General features: G+C 39.8%; 1 protein-coding gene across 2 annotated transcripts; it reads right to left on the bottom strand.

Annotated features, from left to right (window-relative positions):
* Nucleotides 1–3,063: 3,063 nt before the first annotated feature.
* Nucleotides 3,064–21,102, bottom strand: CWC15 (CWC15 spliceosome associated protein homolog). Of its 2 annotated transcripts, none has more exons than XM_074917026.1 (7): nucleotides 21,013–21,102; nucleotides 18,511–18,649; nucleotides 16,286–16,398; nucleotides 15,306–15,394; nucleotides 14,419–14,529; nucleotides 4,265–4,383; nucleotides 3,064–3,524 (listed from the first exon to the last, which is right to left on the bottom strand). In XM_074917026.1, the coding sequence occupies exons 2-7, from the start codon at nucleotides 18,639–18,641 to the stop codon at nucleotides 3,395–3,397; spliced, it is 693 nt and encodes a 230-aa protein (XP_074773127.1). In that variant the 5' UTR covers nucleotides 18,642–18,649; nucleotides 21,013–21,102; the 3' UTR covers nucleotides 3,064–3,394. The 2 variants fall into 2 exon arrangements, with proteins under 2 accessions (XP_074773127.1, XP_074773136.1); XM_074917035.1 differs by lacking the exon at nucleotides 21,013–21,102 and adding an exon at nucleotides 20,449–20,714.
* Nucleotides 21,103–22,685: the final 1,583 nt, after the last annotated feature.

Below are 22,685 nucleotides of genomic sequence, written 5' to 3'. Positions count from 1 at the left end.
GCACATCCCTTCAAGGCTTGAATCCTAGTATGTTCCTTTGAAGTGAACCGCTTCAAGGCAACATCCCCATGCATTTGGTGTTTTGACCCTGCGCTCAGATCTCGCCTCCAGCATGAAAGACTTTAAGGTATTTGTAGTTGTAGAAAAAAGCAGAGAGAAATTTCAGCAGCTTGATGGGAACCGATACGTGCATGGCTGAAAGGAGACACCAGGCTGTCACCACACCAGGCACCAGCTGGGCTGCCCATGAGGCACTCAAAGGTAAACAGCAAGTACCAGATCACCTCTGCCCCAGGATTTTATTTCAAACACCAAAAGGTGGGGTTTTTTTTTAAATTTAGAAAAAAAAAAAATAGAGGAAAAAACCCCCTCCTTCCAGGCATTCATGGGATGCCTACATGGTACCTATGACCACATGAAATCTTGAAAAATGCAGATAGTAATTTTGTTGGTTGCAGTATGAACTCTTTAATATTCAGCCATCCACTAGAGGAAAATAGATGCTAAACATTCTAGAACCTTGTATACACACAGCACAATTATTTCCAGCTGCAAGACTATCATCAAGCATTATTCCTCACACTATTAATCCCTTTTTCCAAGAAAAGTTTTGAAAGACAAAGCTTTTTTAAAAAAACTTAGAAGTTTAACAGTCCCTATGGAAAATAGATCCTGGATTTCAGTTCCAATGCTACACTGAAGATAAGCATAAACAAGGGGGAAACTGTTTTAAAAAAGCAAGTGGCTTTCTTTCAAACCACCAGTTACAGTCAGTTCAGGTGTTGCTTACAAAAACACAGGATTAAACAATCCTGATTGCTAGGAACTGTAAAATACCGCATTCCTTGAAGTGCCAAATGTTAACTTTCTTCCACTTCACCTCCTGGAACTGCTGCCTTGCCAGCTCCACTGCCTTCGTTGAAAGTTATTTGTCATATTGAAGAGAGGTTCCTGGAAAAAATAAATGCTGGAAGCAGAGGTGTAGAACATCACAGTCAGATTTTTTTTTTCTGAGAATTCAGTCACACTGTAGTTTTACAAAAACAAATGATCTGCTTGTCTTCTCCTAGATAAGTACAAGCAGTACAGTAGAAAATCAAACATCAATACAGCATCAACACTGAAAGCACATGGCTTTTCCCCGACTAAGAGCACAGAGGGCTTTAGTTTTACCGGTACTGATGAAGAAAACTCAGTAGTTAGTGATGCAAAACCCACCGAGAGATAAGGCTTGAGATCCCTTGATTATCATATTGTGTTTGTGTATTGCTGAGTCCTCAGATTGTGGGTCAGCTTACACTGCAGAAGGGAAAATACAAAAGCTTTGAGGGGGAGGTTAGAGATAGGATCTGCAAATTCTGTGGCTGAGCTGAACAATGCCAACACGAAACCTCAAGTAGAGCTGCAGCCCGGAGCTATACGGTCTCCACAGCTCTTTCTCCAGAACCAGGGGAGGGAGAGCCCTGCTGGAAAAAATGACTGAGTACACCTATGTATTATGCAGAAGTTTAACAAAGCGATGTTCCTGCAGGTGTGGAGAACAACTGCCTGCATATCTGACCACGACCTCATCCAACCCCAGCCACCTGACCTATAAGTATTATCTTCTCTAAGAAAAGAGTTACATTACTTCAAGAACATGAATGATGGCGTTATGCACTTAGGAATTTCATGAAGGCATTGAACTGGCGTTTCAACCCCCTCTCCAGTAAAACTGTATGCTCACTTCGGCACAGTGATTGTATCTCATAATAATGAGAGACGAATGTATTTTTTTGTTGTTGCCATGACAACTATGCTGGTTAGGTCAAACCTAAAGGAGCAGCTGGTCTCTCCACTGCCAGACCCTGACAAGCACAGCTCTTAACTTTTTTTCCTCTTCTAAATATGTTGCCTGTATACCACAATTTTAGGAGCTTTAAAGAGAGAGAATTACAAACTACACCCATTTTTCTGCTTCCCAAGAATTATTACTATCATGAGGCAGGTAGCAGAAGTAACACAAACACATATTCCTCCAGCAGCTGTAGGAGCTCACATGACCTTAAGCATGCTGAAAATCTCACTTCCAAGTAAATATGGGTATTAGCTGCTGGCATTAGTACACTATGCATAGCTTAATGAAAGGGTGGAAAATACAGCTAAAGCTAATGAAACCTTTTACAGGATATCCACACAGTCATGCCCAACAAAAAATCTAAAACACTGTGCTCTACATTTACTCTCTTAAAATCAGAGGTATTTTCAAATTAAGAGCTTGAAAATAATAATATTACTATGAAACAGTGTCTGTAAGAATGAACTAAACTGAGCATAATACAGGCAAGGAAAAGGGCAACAATTTTACATAAACATACCCGAGTTCTGCCACTGTAGCCATCTAGGTAAAGGTAACTACTGCGTTTTGCAGATGTTCATATCCAGTGCATCACTTAGCCAAGATTTCAAATGCAACCAAGATGACAGAAGGAAAAAGAAAATATTTTTTTCACAACTGAGATTTTTTGCAGTCATTCCTATTTTATACTGTCCTATTAAGTGTTAAAGTGGACATTTAAGAAGTAAACAAAGTATACTACGGTATCTTGAAGAGATCACTCGTTTAATAAAAACTCACGTGCAAGTTTGACAACACTATTACTAATGAATTACGCGCACAGACTGAACCTCACAGCCACGTGGCTGTGGCTGAGGGACGGAGCACTGCAATGGTTTTTTAATGAGGAAAAAAATCCCAGTTCCACAGGGCACTTCCCACTCAAGGCTCCCCCAAGCATTACATGGTATTGCTCCAGAAGTGCTCAGCCAAGAGAGCCCAGAAAGCAGGGCTGCTAAAAACTTGGAGCTACCACACCAAAGTATAACTTCATCGACAGTAAGAAACAACTAAAAAGGAAGATTACTAGCTAAGTCTCTAACTAGCTATTAAGTCCAGTTAGCTACAGAAAGTACACATCTTTTCAGTTCACACTGCTTATCATCCTCAGGTATTTTCCACCTTTGATAATACTGACATTTATGTAAGTTGCATAAGTTACAAACCACTATCACTACAAATACTGCTTGTTTTTGAAAGCAATTAAAACAATTAGAAGTATTTAATGCAAACCAGCTTCTCTCTTCTACCATTTACAAGGCAGCCAATAAAAGTATACGTGCGTGAACAGAAAAACATTCATAAAACACAAACTGATTTAATTAAAACTGAAAAGAAAAACATACTGAAGGAATAAAAACTCCAGATACATAGCAATTATTAATTATGAAGCTGTTGATGATCTTGGAAAAGCATTTTGGAATTCATGACCAAGTATTCAGTCTTGAATACTGAGGGAGAGGGAGGGAGCAACCATGACCTTCCAAGTCCTTCAGCACCACCGCACATAAAACTGTACTACTTGATATATTTTTCCATGAACTTTTTGTGAAATTCTGACCGCAGAGTATCATTCACGAATCTTTTGTCCTTTTTTGATTCATCTATCCCCTTGGCACAATTCTTGAAGACAACATCATCATCCCACCTGAAAACAAAAGTATTTAATTTCAGTAAGTTTGTATGAAAATTAGGTGCAATTTTCAAAAATATACAAATGAAGTTTGGCCGTCCTATTTAAATGTATTAAGGACAACTAGTCATCAGGATTAGATTTTAATCTTTAAGAAAAAAAATATCTATTTTTTTAATCCAAGCTATCTCCTACATGCTCCTGAGTTTGAAGCAATGAGTATCAGTAGGTTAAAGGTTATTTTACCTTTAAAGAAAATAATGATCATTTGAACAGAGCAGAAGAAAAACCTTTAATCTAATGGCCCTAATTTTGATAAATGCAACGGTACTGGAATATTTGCAAAAAAGTTTTATATTGAGAAAAAAGCTGTTATTTACTGATTCTAGTTACACCAAAAAACAACCCCAAATAAAAAAACCCCACACCTAACCATCTAGATTTTAAAGGGGAGCATAACATCAAATTTCTTAGGGAACTTTAGTCCTGTTACTTTTTGTGTCATTATGCATAATGTCAGACAAACACAGCTCTCAATCTCTCTTTCTCTTTTTTGAACACAAAGTAGAAGTATGATTTGTTCAGAGAAATGCACAAAGACAATCACTACATGCATCAGTATCCCAATTCTGCATTACACCACTTGTGACAGGATCTGAGGAAGGAGATGAAAACCAATGGCAGTGCTAACATTTTCTGACTGAGGAACGAGAGCAAGCAAGGGGATGGATACCACAGGACAGACTGCACAGTACCTCCTCTTCACTTTGAAGTTTGCTTGAGGCTGTGCTGGGCCGGTAAGGTTCAGCAGTGGATTACCACTCAGAATGTTTTCCATCCTAATTCTTTCTTCTTCAGCCTTTTGCTCTTGTTCCTGAGAAACCAATAATGGATATATTACTTTTCTAGGCCACTTTTCTCATCTAGTTGGTAACAATAAACATTATTTAGCTGTGAACACTCACACAGATAGAGCTTTAATTCCTAGCTCAGACTTTTCAGTGTTTGACACACGTATAAGTAGACTAAGGATAGAAGCAGAGATACTCTAAAGAGCTTAACGTTGCCAATAAACCGTCCATCTAGCAACATGCATATCTGCTCTACTTACCTCTGATGTTCCACGGAATATTCAGTTAAATTCTAGCTTTGCCATTTACATATTTACTATATTAAAAACTGTACACAGATTAAAAGATTTTATTTACCCTTGTGAGAAAAGAGTATGTTATACAATATTCATTAGGTGGAAGAAACCTACAGCACATTGAAACTTCTCTATCTTCAGTAATCTGCTTGGGTTTTACAACTACAACTTCCCTAGGGACCAATTAAAAAGAATATTGAGAAAGCTAAGGTGAAACTGAGCAGTGGATGTCACAGGACTATTTAAGGGTTCCAATACTAAGCAGCAGAAAAATTTTCTTCTCCTTGTACTGTCAAAAGCATGTAACTCAAGCCTAAGTGAAGCAATGCACTACAGGCAACACAAAGTACATTTCACTGCCCATGCCTCCAAGCTGTATTAATATATTTAGTAACTTAAATGTTCACAGACTTCAAAATTAATGTGCAAAATATTTATTTTACATCAACGTATTTTTCCACGACTCTTCAAATGTATTACAAGGATTGCTTTTTGATGAAAGTACCAGAAGGGGAAAAAAAAAATCTTTGAATTTGGATGACTAACTAGGTCTTCTGCTCCTTGTATGCTGAATTATGGTCTGAAGACATTCTAGTTAAAAAAATGCACTGAAGTCTCATTATCACTGTGGGAGGCTCAAACCATGGCATTTAAAAATGATATAAACCAAAGACAAAAAGATCACAAGGTGGTGGTTGTTATTTTTTTCCCAAACTGCAGAAAATTCATGGCTGAGGGCTGCTACGTGATCCCAAATGAGGAAACATTTTTCTTTATGATAGTGTTTACAAGGTTTAAGTGCTAATCTTGAACACTGATGCTAGCCAGAGTTCTCTAGCTTCAAACATTCAATCAATACTGATGTATTACTAAAACTGTCTATAATTTAGTGGTTTTCAACTGGATTGATCAGACATGTGAACTATTCCTATAAAACAATAAAATAATTCTATAAAAATCTATAAAAAATCTATAAAATTCCTCCTAAAAATCTATAAATCTAAAAAATCTATAAAATTCCTCCTAAGAAAATATCTTAACATACAATATGAATACCAGATGATGCAGGATCACTGGTAAAGATTTTACCTTTCAAAAATCTACCCGAGTTTTAGTTATGAAAAAGCACCTACATTACACTGTTTCTCACAAATAAAATTTAGAACCAGCTGCAATTAATTGCCAGTGCGACCGGAAAAGCTCCTCAAAAGGGCACATTGCTTAAAAGCATGGCACAGCATGACAAGCTCTGTAATGCCCTTATTAAAATATCTGTGTAAGCAAAACTTGCCCTTGCTGCTCTTATCAATGGGGCTTTAACACAAACTGAAGCAGTTAAAAGTTAACACAAATACACTGAAGTTTTGCATTTTTAAACACAGCTCTAAATCCAACATCTGCATTCCAACTTCAGTTGTTATTAACAGCCCAGTAAATAAGGAAACAGAAAGCAAAAATATTTGATATGAACAGCAATTTCCCCCCATATCAGAAATACAAACTGAAATTATACATTTCTTTGTGGACCACAGACAATAAATATATGCAATTTCTTCTGCACAGTATGTCAACCTTTGACTCAGCATCTTTTTTTCCCATAACACAAGGAGCCAGCAATTGACTGCAGTCTGTGTCATGTTCCCACCAGAATTCAAGCAGCCCCCAGACTACTGTACAGCACATGCATGCAAAGCACTAATCTGAAATCAAGCAAAATCTAGGACACTGGTACAAGAAAAAAAAAAAAAAAAATCAGTATTGATTTTCAGATAGCTCCCTGAAGACAATCACATTCTGTTTAAGACAATTAGGCATATTTACAACAGGGTGCAAGAATGTGAAGTGTTCTCTGTGTTGTCCAAACTGAGGGGGGCTCTGCATCATTAAATTCAATCTCCAGTGCTCCATTAAAACTGAGGCTTCAAAAAAGCAAGAGGTCTGGGACAAATCCTAAAAGCAAGTAAGAATGCTACAAACCAAAAATTCATGCCATGCTATACTCGATAGAAAGTAGCACTAATAAGAGCACTGTAAGGCATTAACACTCCCCTGTTGAAAAATGCTTCTGTAGAGATAACTTCTTCCAAGTCCTATATATGCGAACAGGCGCAGCAGTTCTCCATTTCAGAGCTGAACTCTGGGGGAACTCTTCTCAAAGCAGCATGCAGAGCATGGCACAGTCTTGCCTTTGAATTTCTAAGACATGAACCTCGATCGTGATCCAAAGCTACTGAACCTGTGCATCACACATCACTTTATCGAGGCACGCAGAACTATTTTATGCTGTGTTTTTATGATGCATGAAAATGTACCCACACACCACTGAGAAACACAGAACTACCATGCATTCCACACACAGTGTTTCTTCTACGGTCAGAAGTCTGCTGCAGTCAGTCACCATCTTTTGGGGGAAATTATAATTGTTCTTCCCTCCCTTCCCCCATTTCAGATTTAATCTCAACAGTTCCTGCAAAAGCTGATGCTTCCAGCACTCTCCACCATGCATGAAGTGAAGTGAAAAGCACTCAGTCATTTAAATGAATTGTGAACGTTCAGAATCACTAGAGGAAGATAAAGCCAATATTAAGAATCTTAAAAAAATATGCATACGGTACAGTGTTATTACGCACAGATGTGCATTTAATTTTTCTTTAAGAAGATTTACAAAAAGCATGTCAGGCATCATCCTAACTTTTATCTGCTTGACATAACCCATATAATATCCTTCAGCCTCAATTAGCCTGACACATTTCCCTTTCTGATAATGAAAAAAGTGTTATCTGACTGAAGTGATAAAACGCGGTGACAGAAAAAAAAAAAATCAAAATTGAAGTAACACTTTTAAGAAGTGTTACACTACAAGCAGTAGTATAAAACTAAGGATAGGATTTAGCTCCAGATTAAGACACCTACATCTAGACATCTGCTTGTAGGCATATGAGCTTAGATCTCAGCAGAGATCTGGAGAATACAGTACAGAGTCAAGATGGCTCTTCTGCTCACACTAAAGTACACACACAGGAGACTGACCACGCTCCAGGCTCTACTGACTGCACCATCATGGAAGCTGGGATACATAACTTGTACATTGACGCCAACAACCTGGCATTTCAAGCTCAACTAAACTCTGTCTAAAACTGCTAATTGCCAGCAAAAGACCTACACTGACTGAAGTCAACTACAATTGCAGAGGACTGGAGGGTAGCAAAAAATTGCACTATAATTAAACAAAGTGGTAAGGACAATCTTGGGAATTTAAAATTATTACATTTTTCTTTTGCACCTATTAAATTATTAAAAACAATGATGAATTTAACCCTAACAGAATGTCAAATGTTCTTTTCTAGTGACAACAGTTACAGAAAACATCCATGGATCTTATTTTCAAATGCTGATTTTCCATATTCACAGTAAGAGATGCTGCAGAACTCCTGGGCACTTTGTACAATCCTTTGCTCTGCTCACAAACAGAACTCTGCTGTCTTTTAGACACGCAGAGGCAGAACAACTAGAAGTCACAAACTCCATAAGCTTATCTTTGTCATTAAAGATTAACAGATTAGAGTCTGAAAGCAAACAGGGAACAGATCTGTTGAGTAAGGCACTGCCAGTTTTAGTCACTTTTCAAAGAAGACCTGGTGCACACGGTAATTTATTTATGGAATTCAGTTGTTCAAAGCTGTTCTAGGTTGGATGACATTTGAACATATTTGCTACAAATTTTAGAAAGCAGGCTAATTCTGAATATTAGTCTTGAAGATTTTTTGTATTATTTAGCTTCACCAAAATCTCCCAAAGAAGGTACGCCAAGATTTTAACAAAAAGGTGATTTGTTAAGTTTTGTATCTTAGAGACATGTCATAGAGTAAATACTAGGTCTAATTTACAGTGGTGTAAAGTTGACATTTACAATTAAGCTAAGTTACACATTTTGGCCAGAGCAGCAAAATCCCTAAACTCCAGCCAAAACAGGTTTTCATTATGTTTCAGAATTTTCCACACAGATCTTCCACTGCCCACTCCTCCACTGGAAGCTGGGACACTCCAGGCGATGGAGCATGGGCTGTATCAAATCAAACAGAGCAGACATAACCTTCATAGCTGTCTGAGCTTCACACCTCTGAGGCACAATCAAGCACAGCTGTTCACAAAACAAGCTGCTCTGGTTGCTCCAAAGCCTACATTGTTCTTTTGTGTGGTGGAACAAAGGATTATTAAGCTAAAACACTATGGATACAAAAAACCCACAACAGAAGAAAAGCCTAAGGGGGAAAATAATACATCTGTATTCACTCCACCCTTTCTAAAATAATGCCTCTTTGCCTGCCTTTCCATTCAGCAAGATGAGGCATACAATTCTTTTCCTAAGCCATTTTAAGCAAAATATGCTACAGATTGTTCCGTCACTACAGACAGCAGCGCTGCACTTTTCAGTGGCAGTGTGTTGCAACAGCTATAGGCAGAGATGAATCAGACATCAACCATGTTGTAACACCATGTTAGAGGCAGGGGAAATAGAACAGGAATATTATGGTGTGGGGAATAAGCCTGGACTGGCAGAAGAAGTCCCACGCCCCGAGAAAGCAGATGGAGACGCTATGTGAATTGAATCTCACAGCAAGCCCTCACTGTACAACTGAGCTCACCATGTGGCATCACAGCTGGGGGGGGAAAAGCAGACAAAACTGTATTAACCTTAACTAAACAATTATTTCTTATCTTGCTGTAAGAATAACAGTCCCTTGGCATATTTGTTTCTGACCGCAAAGGAAAGACAAACATTATTGTTACCATGGTTATTTTTTTTAGTGTAGCTCCTACCCTTAGCACAGAGAAAGATGACTTTTACAGAAAGTGCTGAAATTCTTGAAATGACTCCATTGTATTAAAAGTAAGTTATCCTACTCAGTTTTTACAGACGTTGAGTAGCTGAAAGAAAATCTGAAATGCCCACACTTCATTGAAGACTGGAAAAAAAAAAAAAAAAATCACATAACCTTATTTAAATGCTAATTTTTGAATGAAGAACTATGACAGCTCTACCTTTAGCAGCAGGGAACAAAACTTAATAATGCAGAGATACACCCCAGTTATTTGATCCTATGCAAATTACTAAGTCTATGCAATACAGCCGATTGAAACTTCAAAAAATAAGAGCACAGAGTAATCACAACTGCAGTGCCTACGCTGATTTGTTGTCATTTTGCCCACAAGGGAGGGGACATTATTATTAGTTCTTGGCAAGTATTGCTAGCATGTCTCAAACATGTAATGAAGAAACATACTTTGCCATCTGCTTTGGCCTCTTTATTGAAATTCTTTCTTAATCACCGATTTGATAGTTTTTTGATAGATTTTTCTAGTTCTAGTTAGAGCCTTAAATTTTAAGTGAAAAGATTAGCATCCATCAAGATTCATGTTTCAATGTTTTATTTGAAAGTCATGGCTAAAACACAGGACAGAGCTAAGATCTATTTTGACCATTGGTAAAGTAATATAATCAGTTATAGAGAAACACTTGGTGAAATAAAATTGTTAAGAAAACAAACCAAAAACTTTAAGTCTGTTTTCAGATAAGCATAAAATGACTAGCTATTAAAATAGCTTTGCTGGAACTGCACACGTACATTCAGCTGCTCACTGGTTTGAGGTTTGTTTTTAATTATTTCAATTTACCTTTTAAGGAAATGCTTGAAAACTGAAAATCAAGAGCATTGTAATGCTGATTTTGGAATATTGAAGTGTTTCCATGAAACCTATCCATGGATAGTTCACATACACAGCAGACCTAGTGTTTGTACAGTTTTAGACTGAATTATTCCACAGAACTGGTTTTCAAAACTAAAATTTTCTGGTCAGTTTAGTGTCTACTAGAAGCAATCTGAGAGATTAAAACTGTGGAGGGCATGAGAAAAGTCAGGATGACTCCTATGCTCAATCAGTTTTTGAAAACATTTGTAGTATTTATTTAATGTTCCTACAGAACTCAAGGGAATTGAAGCTTTTTGAGAAGTTAACAAGCTGTGACAAGAATTGCTTATTTGGATAACAAACTATTTGCTTCACAGATAACAGGGAAATACTGGTGTGAAGGAAGTTAAAACCTCTTAATACTAATCTCTGTCAAAATTAGATTTAGAAGATTTCTATGGAAGTTGGTATTACCACATAAGTTAACAGACCATGACGATCTGAAAAAAAGCAGATTCTCATCTTTTGTTTTTAACTGCTGCCTCACCAGAGATGCATTTTAAAAGGAGCAGTCCTCTTTTCATGTCAATTTAAATACTGGACACTAAAGCAATGAGTGAAAACAGTTAATACAGCTCAAGTTCTGAAATAACTGACTAGCATTTTAATAAATCAGAATAACTAAAGTATCGGGAAAAAAATTACATATGGCACAAATCTGGAATATATTACTGTATTTTACACACTTCATCTTGTTAAGACCCTGGCATGTTCCAAGAAGATGCAGAGACACATTAATCTGTCTGTATAACAACAAAAAGATTTGAGAATGATGTGCAGAAGAGCGAACAGGCATTCACTCTGCAGTCTGCAGTTTCCCCTTGCTTTGTCACTGGTTTACCCACACTGTCTACTATGGACAGCAGTGTTTCAGCAGATAAACCATCCCTGTACGTGGATTAGGACTAACAGTGACTACACAATTAAGAATTCACATGAGATGTTATCTTGAAGTCAGCTGGATGACTAATACAATGTAACTTACAAAATTAGGTTTGAATTACAGTTTGCAATACATAATACGAAATCCCACATATCTGAAAAGACATTTATATAAAATGGCTATAAAATGCTTTGTCAGTAACACCTTATTTCAAAGCCATGGAACACAAGGCATAACCTAAAGAGACTGCACTCCTAAAGCCAACATACTTAAGTGATCTTTCCTAAGGAGACCCTTACACCTAAAGACACTTTCCAAAGCTGTGCCCCAACCTTGGTTTTTACTTTTTCCATCAACATAGTCTTAGTTTCCCACTCTTAAAAAACCACAAGAAAATAAATTCCGTACCTGTAGAAAAACCACTATTTACTGAAGATGTCAATTTTTAAGAGATCCTATCTGCCACCAACCAGTGAAAGGATGAACGCAGTAGGTAGCGCGTGTGCAATAGTGTGCACTATTGCAAATAAGTAATACTAATTTCTATGAGAAACAAATGTATTCATTTCAGATAAGAGTGCAAGTATTCAGTATGCACACAGCATCGGACATTACAGATCCTGGTGGAAGAATATCCATAAAGGTAAAAAATAATACCAGTTAAGAGACAGCAAAATAAAACAAGTGCTATATTCAATACTTCATAGCTTTTGGCACCCTCTAGTGACAAAATAAGAACTTCATAGAAATGATAACATTCCTGCTGTCTACACAAAGAAGCATGCACTTGGTTTTCTGTGCTACAATTATTTTCCTAATGCAAGTTTTCTACACTGAAATGTGACAAGTTATGCTGTTTAATCTAGATGTACGATTTCAGGAAAACACTAAAAATCCATACAGATCTGAGCTTTCATTTTAAACACTGTGCAAGGACAATTGCAGTAGAAGCCTTTCCTACACATTACTATTCTCAATTTGTAGTTCAGTACATTTCACACAGAAATATATGGAAGAATTGTTGCCATTTTCACCATGTTATTACTGCAGAACACTATTTCATTGCTGCATGATGTGCTTCAAATGCCTAAAGAGATGACACACTTTCAGACATTTTAATGTAAAGGACTACTCACAGGCCAGATAGAGAATCAAGTCTTCTACAGCAAAATTTCTGCACTGAAGCAGCATGGTACAACCTTCCAAAGTACCTAACACCAAAACTGCAGAGCTCACTGGTTTTGCACACATTGTTGATTCTAAAAGTAAATTGCTATATTGTTAGCCAGGAGCAGGCAAGCACTTAGATTGCTGCTCACAGCAGTTAAAAGATTATTTCCAAGCTCTTCCTGGTGTCTGCTAGATGCTACACCCTGTTCACTGCCAGATGACTCTACTGGAGAGCATTCATGAAAAATACTAAACTCTGAGTGTGTGTTAAGCTACAGGAAAGGTTATGAGTAGCTCAGAGGCACCGAAACATAAAGCTGTCATACTAACCTTAGATTTGCCTCTCGATCAGCATTTAATGTTTATTTAGCATATTCTAAAAAACACCTCAGATTACCTTATACAAAGATGACAGAGAGGTAGCTTGTTTTGGGGAGGTTTTTGGATGGATTTTTGGATGGGTTTTCTGTTTGTTTGTTGTTGTTTTTTGTTTTTTTTTTTCTTTTTTATACTAACAGAGAAAATATTTATAAAAACATGAAAAAAACTATTCAAACTGAAGCATGCACCACCTTTCAAAAGGACTACAATGATTTAAGCCCTACTCAAAAGAAAGCGCTTACTAACAGCAGAAGAGGGAACACTGCACATATCCACCACTTCTGCTGCAGCACCAGAGGCAAAGCATTTCAGTAGTGCAGATGAAATACCTGGACTCTAAACTCTGTTGCAATACAACGTTAGAGCTCATACAGTTCATCCTAAATTCTGATCAGCTTGACAACACAGGCTATTCCCAGAAACAGTCCCTAGAAGTCCACTCATCAATCAGGGATTTTGCTAATGAACTCCATCCCAACAATCTCTCTTACACCAAGGAGGTGTGGGAGCCAATGGCATAGGATTTGATCCTGCTCACAGGAAAATAATCTCTAACTATAGGGACCTCCCTCTCCTTTCAAGGGCAGAACACGGTGTTTCTACCTGTAGAGAGAAATTACAGAGAGGTATGAAGGCTACGTGTCAGTTGACTTCCCAAGTATTGGAGAGACTGCCATATTATTATCTGTTTTTGCAGAGACATTTTTCAAATAAACCTGCCTGTTTATAATAATGTAAAAATTGTTCTGGTCTTAGAGTTACAACTGGTGCTCCTTGCCAAGGCAACACAGCACCAATGCTGTGAAAGAGTACCTACTGTATAAAACTTGCAGCCATAAAAAGAAGCACCAAAAAGAAAATATTTTTATTTCATAAATAAAAATTGTATTTCTTGTTTCTTAAAAGCTTGTTAACTGTAGGGAGAGGCGCTCGGAAGATCTCGCGATGTATGGGAAAAATAGAGGCACATGAAAAGATCTCGCGATGCACAGAAAGAACAGGGAACTAAAGATCTCGCGATGTACAGAAAGGCGTATATAAAGCAACTGCGCAGTTAATAAACCGAACAAATAGCATCCACCATATTGGCGTTTGTGCTTTTGTTCCCGCGAAGTTTAACCTCCTGCAGGGGTTAGCTGTGATCTAAACGCCGCATTTCTGTGGCTTAGCAGATGGAAAAAGACAGCTAATGCCTCACCACAACAGTTAACAACTGAAATTACACTGGACAGAGCGTAGCTTACTAATGCCACTATATAGTTTGGTTGGTAGCTGTCTTAAAGAGAAGGACTTGCTTATGAAAAACAAGATTATCTCGACTCACTGCCTCCACAAAGTGTTGGGAAGGTGAATAAAACATTTTAGTGAGTAAGATGTTCAGTATGTCTACTAAAGCAAAAAAAAAAATATTGACAATGATTACTAGATAGAGGACAAATCCATCATTCTTGAGAAAAGTTTTGAAGGGCACTTACTTTGTTTGCCAGTTCTCACTCATCCCAAGTACTTAAGGCACACCAGTTTTAATAAACACCCTTTTACAAAAAACAGATGCTCTTTAATGGATGACATTTTACCTTTCGAGCCTGTTCCTCAGCTCGTTCTTTCTTGATTTTTTCCAGTTCAGCCAGAAGAGCTGCAGTGTCATCATCATCACTGTCTTCCAAGTCCTCATCTTCATCATCTTCCTAATAGCAACAAATGGGAATAAGAAGCAGCTCATTCATTTCATTTAATAAAGAAAGGTTCTCGTCTGCCAACTAATGTTGCAATTGGTTACTGGATGATTTATGAAGTACTTGGGTGACTGTAGAGGTAGCAAATACAATATAAATGGTTTATTTGCTTTTGTACAGCAAAGTCAAGACAAAAATGTTTCTTCTTTTTGGATGACTGCAATTAATTTTTTTTGTAATTCAAATGCTATGTAGCTGACAGATTCTAGAGATTGGGCTGTCCCAAGTCACTCTCTAATCATTGTGATTTCATTCATAATAGTATGCCTGAATACCCCATCCAATATTCTTGGGACCAAATACAACAGGACTAAAAAAACCCTGAGTTTATTATCAAGCCTTAGACTCCTAGATGTCAGCATGACGAGGGGAGCCAAGAGCAAGAATCCATCGCTCATGCCAACAGTCAGTGTATTTCAACAGTTCTACCTTTGGGGAATTCGAAGTAACCCAGTAGTTGACCAAATTCAAGAAGTCACCCATTCCCCATACTTTAAGTGGTATTTTCATTTCCCTAGTTTTTGTGTGCTTTCCAAGAATACTATTACAGCATGGACCAGAATTCTCTGAACCCCTTTGGACTTCCACTACAGTAGAGTAACTGTAAAGGGAAGATACACTGGAACTGATCTAAAACCTTTAGCAAACCTAAAAGTACATATTCTATTAAGAACAAATCCAAAAGGCAGTACAATGAAAGGAATGAAGACAGAAAAAAAGATACCTACATCAGTGAGAGGATCATCTGCATCAAGATTTGCTGCAGGAATCTGGTCTAGCCGAGGCTTCTTAGACACAGAAGATGATGTTGTGTGTTCTATGGCATAAGATTTAAAAAAAAGTGACTAAGTCACTTCATTTAACAGCAATGTCAGAAAACAAAAATCTTCACAATCTGACTCGCATTAGAGATACAAGTTTATGCTTACTTTTTCCTCACTTCTCGATCTTAATGCCCATGCTAATTCCTCCCCTGCAGGTATCCTCATGGGAAGCAATGACATCCACAAACTTAAAATTTGACCTCCAGAAGTGTTCTGAAGTCATTATTTGAAGAAGAAAGAACAGCAGAAGAAAAAGTTGTGGAGAAATATCCTTATTCTATATATCTAATTGGAGGGTTCCCACTGAAGAACACCTGAACGTATTAGTGTTGGCTAGTTTGGTCCAAACCATATCTGCTTTCATCTGTGAATGTGAAAGCCCACAATACCTTCAAATCTAAATCTAAAATACCTAAATTCTCTAAAGCTTAATACTAAAAAGGAGTATTTCTCAAAAACAACTCTAATTTTAATTATCACTTCACTATATCTGAACAGAATTGCATACTTTAAATCAGATTTATGGTTACACTGGTACTGTAACTCCATAAGGAGTCATTCTCCTTCTTCCTGTCTCACTTGTCCAAGTACAAAAAAAAGCCCTTTATGAGCTGTATGTACTTGCTGCCAACTCATTACAATCATACTTTATCAGCTGGCCTGCATGATGGCCTACGCTTTTCTGCTGGCTGGCCTAGATTCCTGCTAGCATGAAGCCAGCAGACATACCCTTGCAGGTCAACAGCTCTGAACTATCAGACCAATACCCTGAATTCTACTCTCATGACATGCTGTCTGCAACCTGCAAACTTCTTAGAACACCAAGTTTTGTGCAAGAGCAATGTCACACAAAGGTATTACAATTTTTGTTTCTTTGGTTTTACCTCTAGTTGGTCTGTCTCTATTCTTTTCTCTTGCAGCAACTCGCTCTCTCTCCTCGAGCTCCCTTCTGAAATCACGGTTACGCACCTCTTCAGGAGCATCCTGAGTGGTCTGTCTAAAACAACATGAGCAGGGGAAAAAAAAAAAAGCTGAAGTTGACAGTCTGCAGCTGGGAGCAGTTCTTTCAAGGAGGCAAATAAATCCTGGGGTGAACAGGTAAGTATAGGGACTAAGAACTGGGTCCCACATAGACATATTTTTATTATCTCTTCATCAGCCCCCCTCTTTGCATGCGTTACACACATGCGGAGATGCAATGCCACACACACACGCTCCTTCCAGTGCCTCTCAAATGAATTAAAAGACCCTATATAAATTCCTACAAAACCAGGATGACTATATCTGACTTTTGTAGATATGTCTAAATCTTCTGTTCTCCAGCAGTCCAAGCCCAGTGTCCTAGCAGACACCCACACCAAGCATTATGGTCAACTTTCTTCACTGTTTTATCATCCAAAGTTGCTGCTGCAAACACAGTCTCTAAGGCTTACAGATAAGACCAAGACTAGAACATACTTTTCATAAACCTTTTTCCCTCCAAGAGACATACCAGATAATCTCCTATGACCATAAAAAAAAAAAGGTAGGAGAACAGGGAAAATACTAGTTTTAGTGAAACATATTGCAAATACATGTTTTTTCTTCTTTTATACAACACACTGGCCAAAAGCAACAGACTATTTGAGTCACAATAAGTTTCACCTAGAGAGCACTGATTTTTCTGTGGAAGACTTGAAAAGAACTAATGAATAAAAACAAGCAGCAATTCCTTTCACCTTTCTGTGAACCCAATGCTGGAAATAAGAATGCCTGGAAAAAAAACAGACTTAAGCCATTCTAAATACACTGTGTGCACAGCCTGTCTCTATGACGAAGTATTTAATTTGCTTTTCTAATTAAAAACCTGAACTTGGAATCCCTGATATAGCTGCAAAATCCCCCCAAACCCATTCAAGCAAACATGAGTGGGACTCAAACACTGAACTCTTCCTGCAATAATGCAGCCCTGGCAATTTAACAAAGATAACTTTGTGTTAGGTACTTGGGAGAAAAAACAGAAGACACTCAATGCCCCCTCTACCTCTCCCTCTCATGCACACAGAGGGATTTTGTTAAAACATATATTGTATATTCCTGTACATATCTGTCCTCACCACTTCTTTCAAAGCAACAGAGACTGGTGTTTCAAACCCCACTTTTGTTTAAAGAAACAAACCACCAGCAAATTTTCCCCCTAACAACAAATAAAATTCATTTGACAGCACTTTTTATGCTGCTGATCTTCCTATTCTCCAAAACACTGCAACTCCCTCATCCATATGTATTCTTAAAAAAAAAGGGGCAGGAGAGAAGAGGTGAGAAGGTAAACATCTGCATAAGAGAGAGCAAACGTAAAATTTTAACAGTAATTTTACTGGTAAGAGTAACATTAGTAAGATAAAAAGAACATTTTTAGGCTGACACATTTTATTTAAACTCTAGTTATCTATATCACACTGACTCCAGATTTCATTTAACCTTTCAAACGGATAACTAAGATTTATTATGTATTTAAAACAGAGGAAAATATTCCTAAGATCCCATTATCTTTCTCACTGATTAAAGCCATTTCCTCTCCCAGGACCTGCATGAACCACCTGCAGTGTTTAACATCAGCTCTTCCAACACATACTACTGTCTGAGTACTATTCCACGATTTCCCTGCCTCCTCTTAATACCCTTCCCAAGTGGTCCTTTACCAAATGCATGATGTGGTTTTCCTACTTTTAAGACACACTCGACTTCGCTCCTCTTAGCCCATCTTGCTCTGCAGGAGACAGCACCCTCCATGGCTCAGTCCCAATGACAACTTTCCAATCCACTGCCTGAAATGCTCAGTCTCCGAAGCTCACCTTCTTCTGATGATTCACTTCCACAAGCAGTAATAAAATACCACTGAAGTTAAACCTCTCCAATTATTTTCAATACATTTGATCTCCTAGGTCTGCTTTAGAGACTTACACTTTCACCTTGCTTATTCACCACTGCTGCACAATCCCTGATCTCTGCTCAGTATCAAGCACATCAATATCTATTGAGAAAATTTCAAAGTACCGCTCATAACAAACAAACAAAAAAAATCATTCCCAGCCTGTTTTGCTGCAAGACCAAAAAACCCAATACTAACCTGTATTTGATTTTAGTATGAGAAGGAAGGTCTCTGCTGGAATATTGTTTGGATAACTGACTTAAGTCTCCTTCACCTTTTCCTCTTCCTCCTCTTGCAGGTTCAAATGTTGGCCTCGCTGCTGTCGTCATTTTAAATACTACAGAATCAAGGGATAAAAACCAGATGTTACTACAACTTACAGTGAAAGACATTCACCAGAAGCTACTTTGTTCCTGGAACTGTAGGAGCAATGGCAAACCCCACTACAGAATACCAGCTATCACTTGGCTCATGATCCTCAAAGTTTGAGAAGCTTTTTATTGACAGACTTGGCAGAATATATTGAGATTTTCAAAATAAAGTCTTTTCTAACATGCTTGAAAGATGACTCTATCTATCAGACTATCAAGAATATGAAACTATGTTTGTAAAGTAAGTAAAACTGGCCAGGAGCTGTTCTCCTATGCTTAAGACAAGCGACAATCTTGCAACTAAACTCTTTCCCCTCCTGAAAAACAACAGCCAAAAAATGACGGCTTCCTACTGGGAATGACCCCTCCATTATTCCCCAAACCGTATCTAGGTATCATCACCAGGAATGCTGGCTGACACAGACCACAGCATGTCTAGGGTGGTGTTGGTAAATAAATACTGATGAGGATCACGAAACTTGAATTCTTGAGCCCTTGTCGTGGCCCTGTTCAGTTCTCTAGTACTGGCACAGCACTGTCATTAATACTGCAGCACAGCCCTTTGGGAGTGATCTGCAAGAGCACCAGCTGGCCAGCAAATCCTTTGGAAGGGGCTAGGGTTAATGTTTCCCTGGTAGCACAAGGCCACAGATTTACCCTTATGTAAATGAAGGGCAATTAAAAAAGCTTGGACAAATGAAGACATGTTCACCAATTCTCACTCAGAAACTGAAGTAACTCACGCACTGCCAGCATGTCCTAAAAAACGAACTAGCTGATGCCCCAAATCACCACTATCAGTTCTTCTGTTAGAAAGGAGTGAAACAGACTCCAACTAGCCTCAGCCAGGCAGACACCCTGTCAGCATGCACTGCGTTCAGTGCTGCTGGACAGGAGCTGGATCCCCTACAATCTCAAACCACTGTGCCAAGAGACAGTTAAACAACGCAAAAAATCCCTGCACAACCAACCAGCACCACCTTAAAACTGTTATATGAAACGATGCTCATTCCTGCTTCACCAAGACATGCACATTCATTAACCAGAGACTAAAGATACATAAGGCACAAGAGAGATACAGCTGCAGAGATACATAAAGACACCAGTTCTACCAACCAGAAGGTTGGACATTAAAGGATGACATGAAAACATAAAGAATATTAAAAAGCAAAGAAAAAAACATATTGCTTCATATGCTTTTGTGATACACAAATATAAGTTATTTATGCTCTGCCTGCATTTGTTATTTATTAATATTAGGAATTATTTAAATGAGATCACAAAACACAGTAGCATTAAAATTATAAAATAATTTGTCAAAGTAACATCCCATAGGGCAGGACAAAGTTACTGCCACTGAACTACTACTCAGAAAACAAAATTAACAGACAGAAACACCTTTAAAAAGAAGGGAGAGAGTAACTAGCCTTGAGTCATTAACCAAGGATTGCTGACGCTTTTCACTGATGCTGTGCAAGTCAGCTGGAGCTCAGCAAGGCATTTCAGCTCTGCCTTGGCACAGACTATGCCAGACCCATGAGAAAGCCACCTGCTCTCAGAACCTGTCTGTGCTAATTATATGGAATGGAGAGAGGGATTCATAAATTCACATGAAGAACCAGATACAATGTGGCTTCATAGTTTCATGAAGCAGTAACAAACCCCCTGGAAACTGTCCCTGCTTATTTTAAATCCGTTTGTATTCGTCTTGGCCTTAAAAGGACCCGAGCTCAATCTGAAACCACTCAGAGACTGTCACACTAACCTCTCAGGTTTTGGAAATACAGCCCTAGAGAAGCCTCTTCAGCGGTACACGAAGACAGGACCGGCCAAACAGGGCTTACTAGCCACGAGAAAATCACCGGGCTCGGCCTGGAGCTGAAACGCCTTAGCCACGCAGGGCTGCGCTACCGTCGGCCCCTCCTGACCGCCTTCACACCGGCCCCGGGCACAGCCCGCCCCAGCACTCACCCCGCGGAAACCCAGACCCGGGGCAGGAGCGGGGCTGGAGCACCGCGCGGCTCCCGCCTCCAACCACCGGGCCCCGCCACACCGCCCGGCACCCGGAGCTCCGCCGCCAGGCCCGCCGGCCACCCCTTCACCCCCCAACCCCACCGCCCTCCGCTGTTCTCCACAGAAACGCTCCTCCTCGCCCGCCTCAGCTGCTCCCAGGGCCCATTTCGTGGTCCGGCCGTAGCCCGTCCCTTCACAGGGACACGGCACCCCCCCGTACCCCAGGGCCGCCCCTTTACCCCCTCAGGACCCCACCGGATCCTTCCCAACACTCCCTCCCCGGCCAGGCTCGCTTGCCGCCTGCGCGGTTACTTACACCGCCACCTCCTTCCACTGCGCAATCAGGCCCTACCCACCACCATAATTCCGCCAAGCGCCCATAAGGCACCGCGCGGGAACCATAGACACAACGCGGCGGAAGCCGCCGCCGGGGAGGATCTACCATAGAGAGGGCTGGCAGGATTGTCACGTGAGGGAGCGGAGCGCGTCCGCCATGGCGCTACCGAGGCGGCAGTGGGCGCTGCGACGGCGTTGCTGCCTGCATAGCAGTGGCGGCCTCCTCCTACCAACCTTCTACTCCTCCTCTGACCGGGATCGGGCGAGTCCAGCTCGGAACAGGGACCCTGGAGTGCTTGTCCTAGGGGCTCAGGGTTGCCCTAGAAGAGGGCCTTGCCCCGAGGTGCTCCCAGGCCGTGTCCCTGCACTGGTCCTGCCCAGGCAAAGCCTGCCCTTGGCAGACTCTGGGCTCTCACTGGTGCGGGGGACCAGGCAGGCCCTGGGGAAAGACCAGGGGACAGTTAGGCAGAGAGTGAGGGCCTACTGAAGCCTCAGTGTAACCTACTGGTGTGAGCCACTGTCCAGTCTCCTCTCACAAATGAGCTCATGCATAGACCCATGAGTTGTGCATCTCAGAGGAGTCTGCCCAGAGGCTGCTTGCTTGATGTAGGAGGCTTGGAAAAGGGTGGTGTATTAGTAATGTGAAACAGGACTTCATGGCTTCACAGTGCTTGCCCTGGGTATCAGTGGGGGGAGGGACAAGGGAACAGCCGTGGAAGAGGGAAGGGGTTAAACACACAAGGTTGGGATCCTTGTAGGGGTAATGGGATTGGATAAAAACTCAGAGGAAGAGTGAATGCCTTAGTTATTCTTTTTGCTCAGAGTTGTGTCTTAGCAACATCAGTCTAAGCCCGACTGTTAGTCATCAAGTCCCCCGTGCCCGTCTCCACCTCCACAGCCCACACTCACGCCCTTACAAAGAGCTCCTTTACATGTATATTCATTACTGTCTCTGCAAAGAAGCCAAAGCATGAATGAGTATTACTCGGGGATTAAATCTTCCCTCTTAAAATGCTGTTCTTTCCATGTGTTTTATGTTACTTTTAGACGCATCTTATTTCCAAACTTCTGCGAATCTACACGAAAGCATGTGAAGTGAAAGGTTCTTTGATGTACCTAGAAATCAGCACGGAAACATTTTCCTGAGTACTCTTCACTCAATGTGCAATTTAGAAGAGAGTCCACAAGAGGTCCCCAAAGATATTGTTATCCACAGAGCTACAGCAACACTGTAAATGACACCGTTCGTGTCAGCGAGCCATCAGAGCCACTTGGAAGTGGGCCCTTGGTACAAAGAAACCAGTTATTTTAGGCAACTTGTCATAAATGTTAAGCTTCATTCAGAGGTGAAGTAAATAATAATCACTGTGTCATTTCCCAAGAGCTACACCTATCAGTAACCAAGTATCCACCATTGCATTTTCTTATCTGCAAGCCTCAGTCCACACCCTGTGAAATAGGTTTATGATTTCTTTCACTACAGGCAGTTTAGACTCAAGATCAAACCTCGTAAAGGAGTCGGGCTTCCCAGCTGGGCGGTCAGGAATTCAGTATTGTCAGGCTACAGATCACAGCAGCCTGAAATCAGTGCATCATCCTATGATGGTGTGTATTATTCATAGATTATAAATCTGTGGACTTTAAATAGGGAGA

Source organism: Athene noctua, chromosome 1 (assembly GCF_965140245.1).
Source record: "Athene noctua chromosome 1, bAthNoc1.hap1.1, whole genome shotgun sequence".
NCBI classification, from domain to species: domain Eukaryota; kingdom Metazoa; phylum Chordata; class Aves; order Strigiformes; family Strigidae; genus Athene; species Athene noctua.
Note: the sequence above shows the minus strand (reverse complement) of the source record. Positions and strands in the feature narration are given on the sequence as shown.

What these genes read in the sequence shown, in the direction of transcription:
- CWC15 (XM_074917026.1), bottom strand. Translation starts at nt 18,641, where the DNA reads ATGACGACAGCAGCGAGGCCAACATTTGAACCTGCAAGAGGAGGAAGA. An exon ending in CTGAGGAACAGGCTCGAAAG is followed by an intron (nt 4,384 to 14,418) that starts GTAAAATGTCAT and finishes TTGGTTTCTCAG; the next exon opens with GAACAAGAGCAAAAGGCTGA. An exon ending in AACTTCAAAGTGAAGAGGAG is followed by an intron (nt 3,525 to 4,264) that starts GTACTGTGCAGT and finishes TTTTGTTTTCAG; the next exon opens with GTGGGATGATGATGTTGTCT.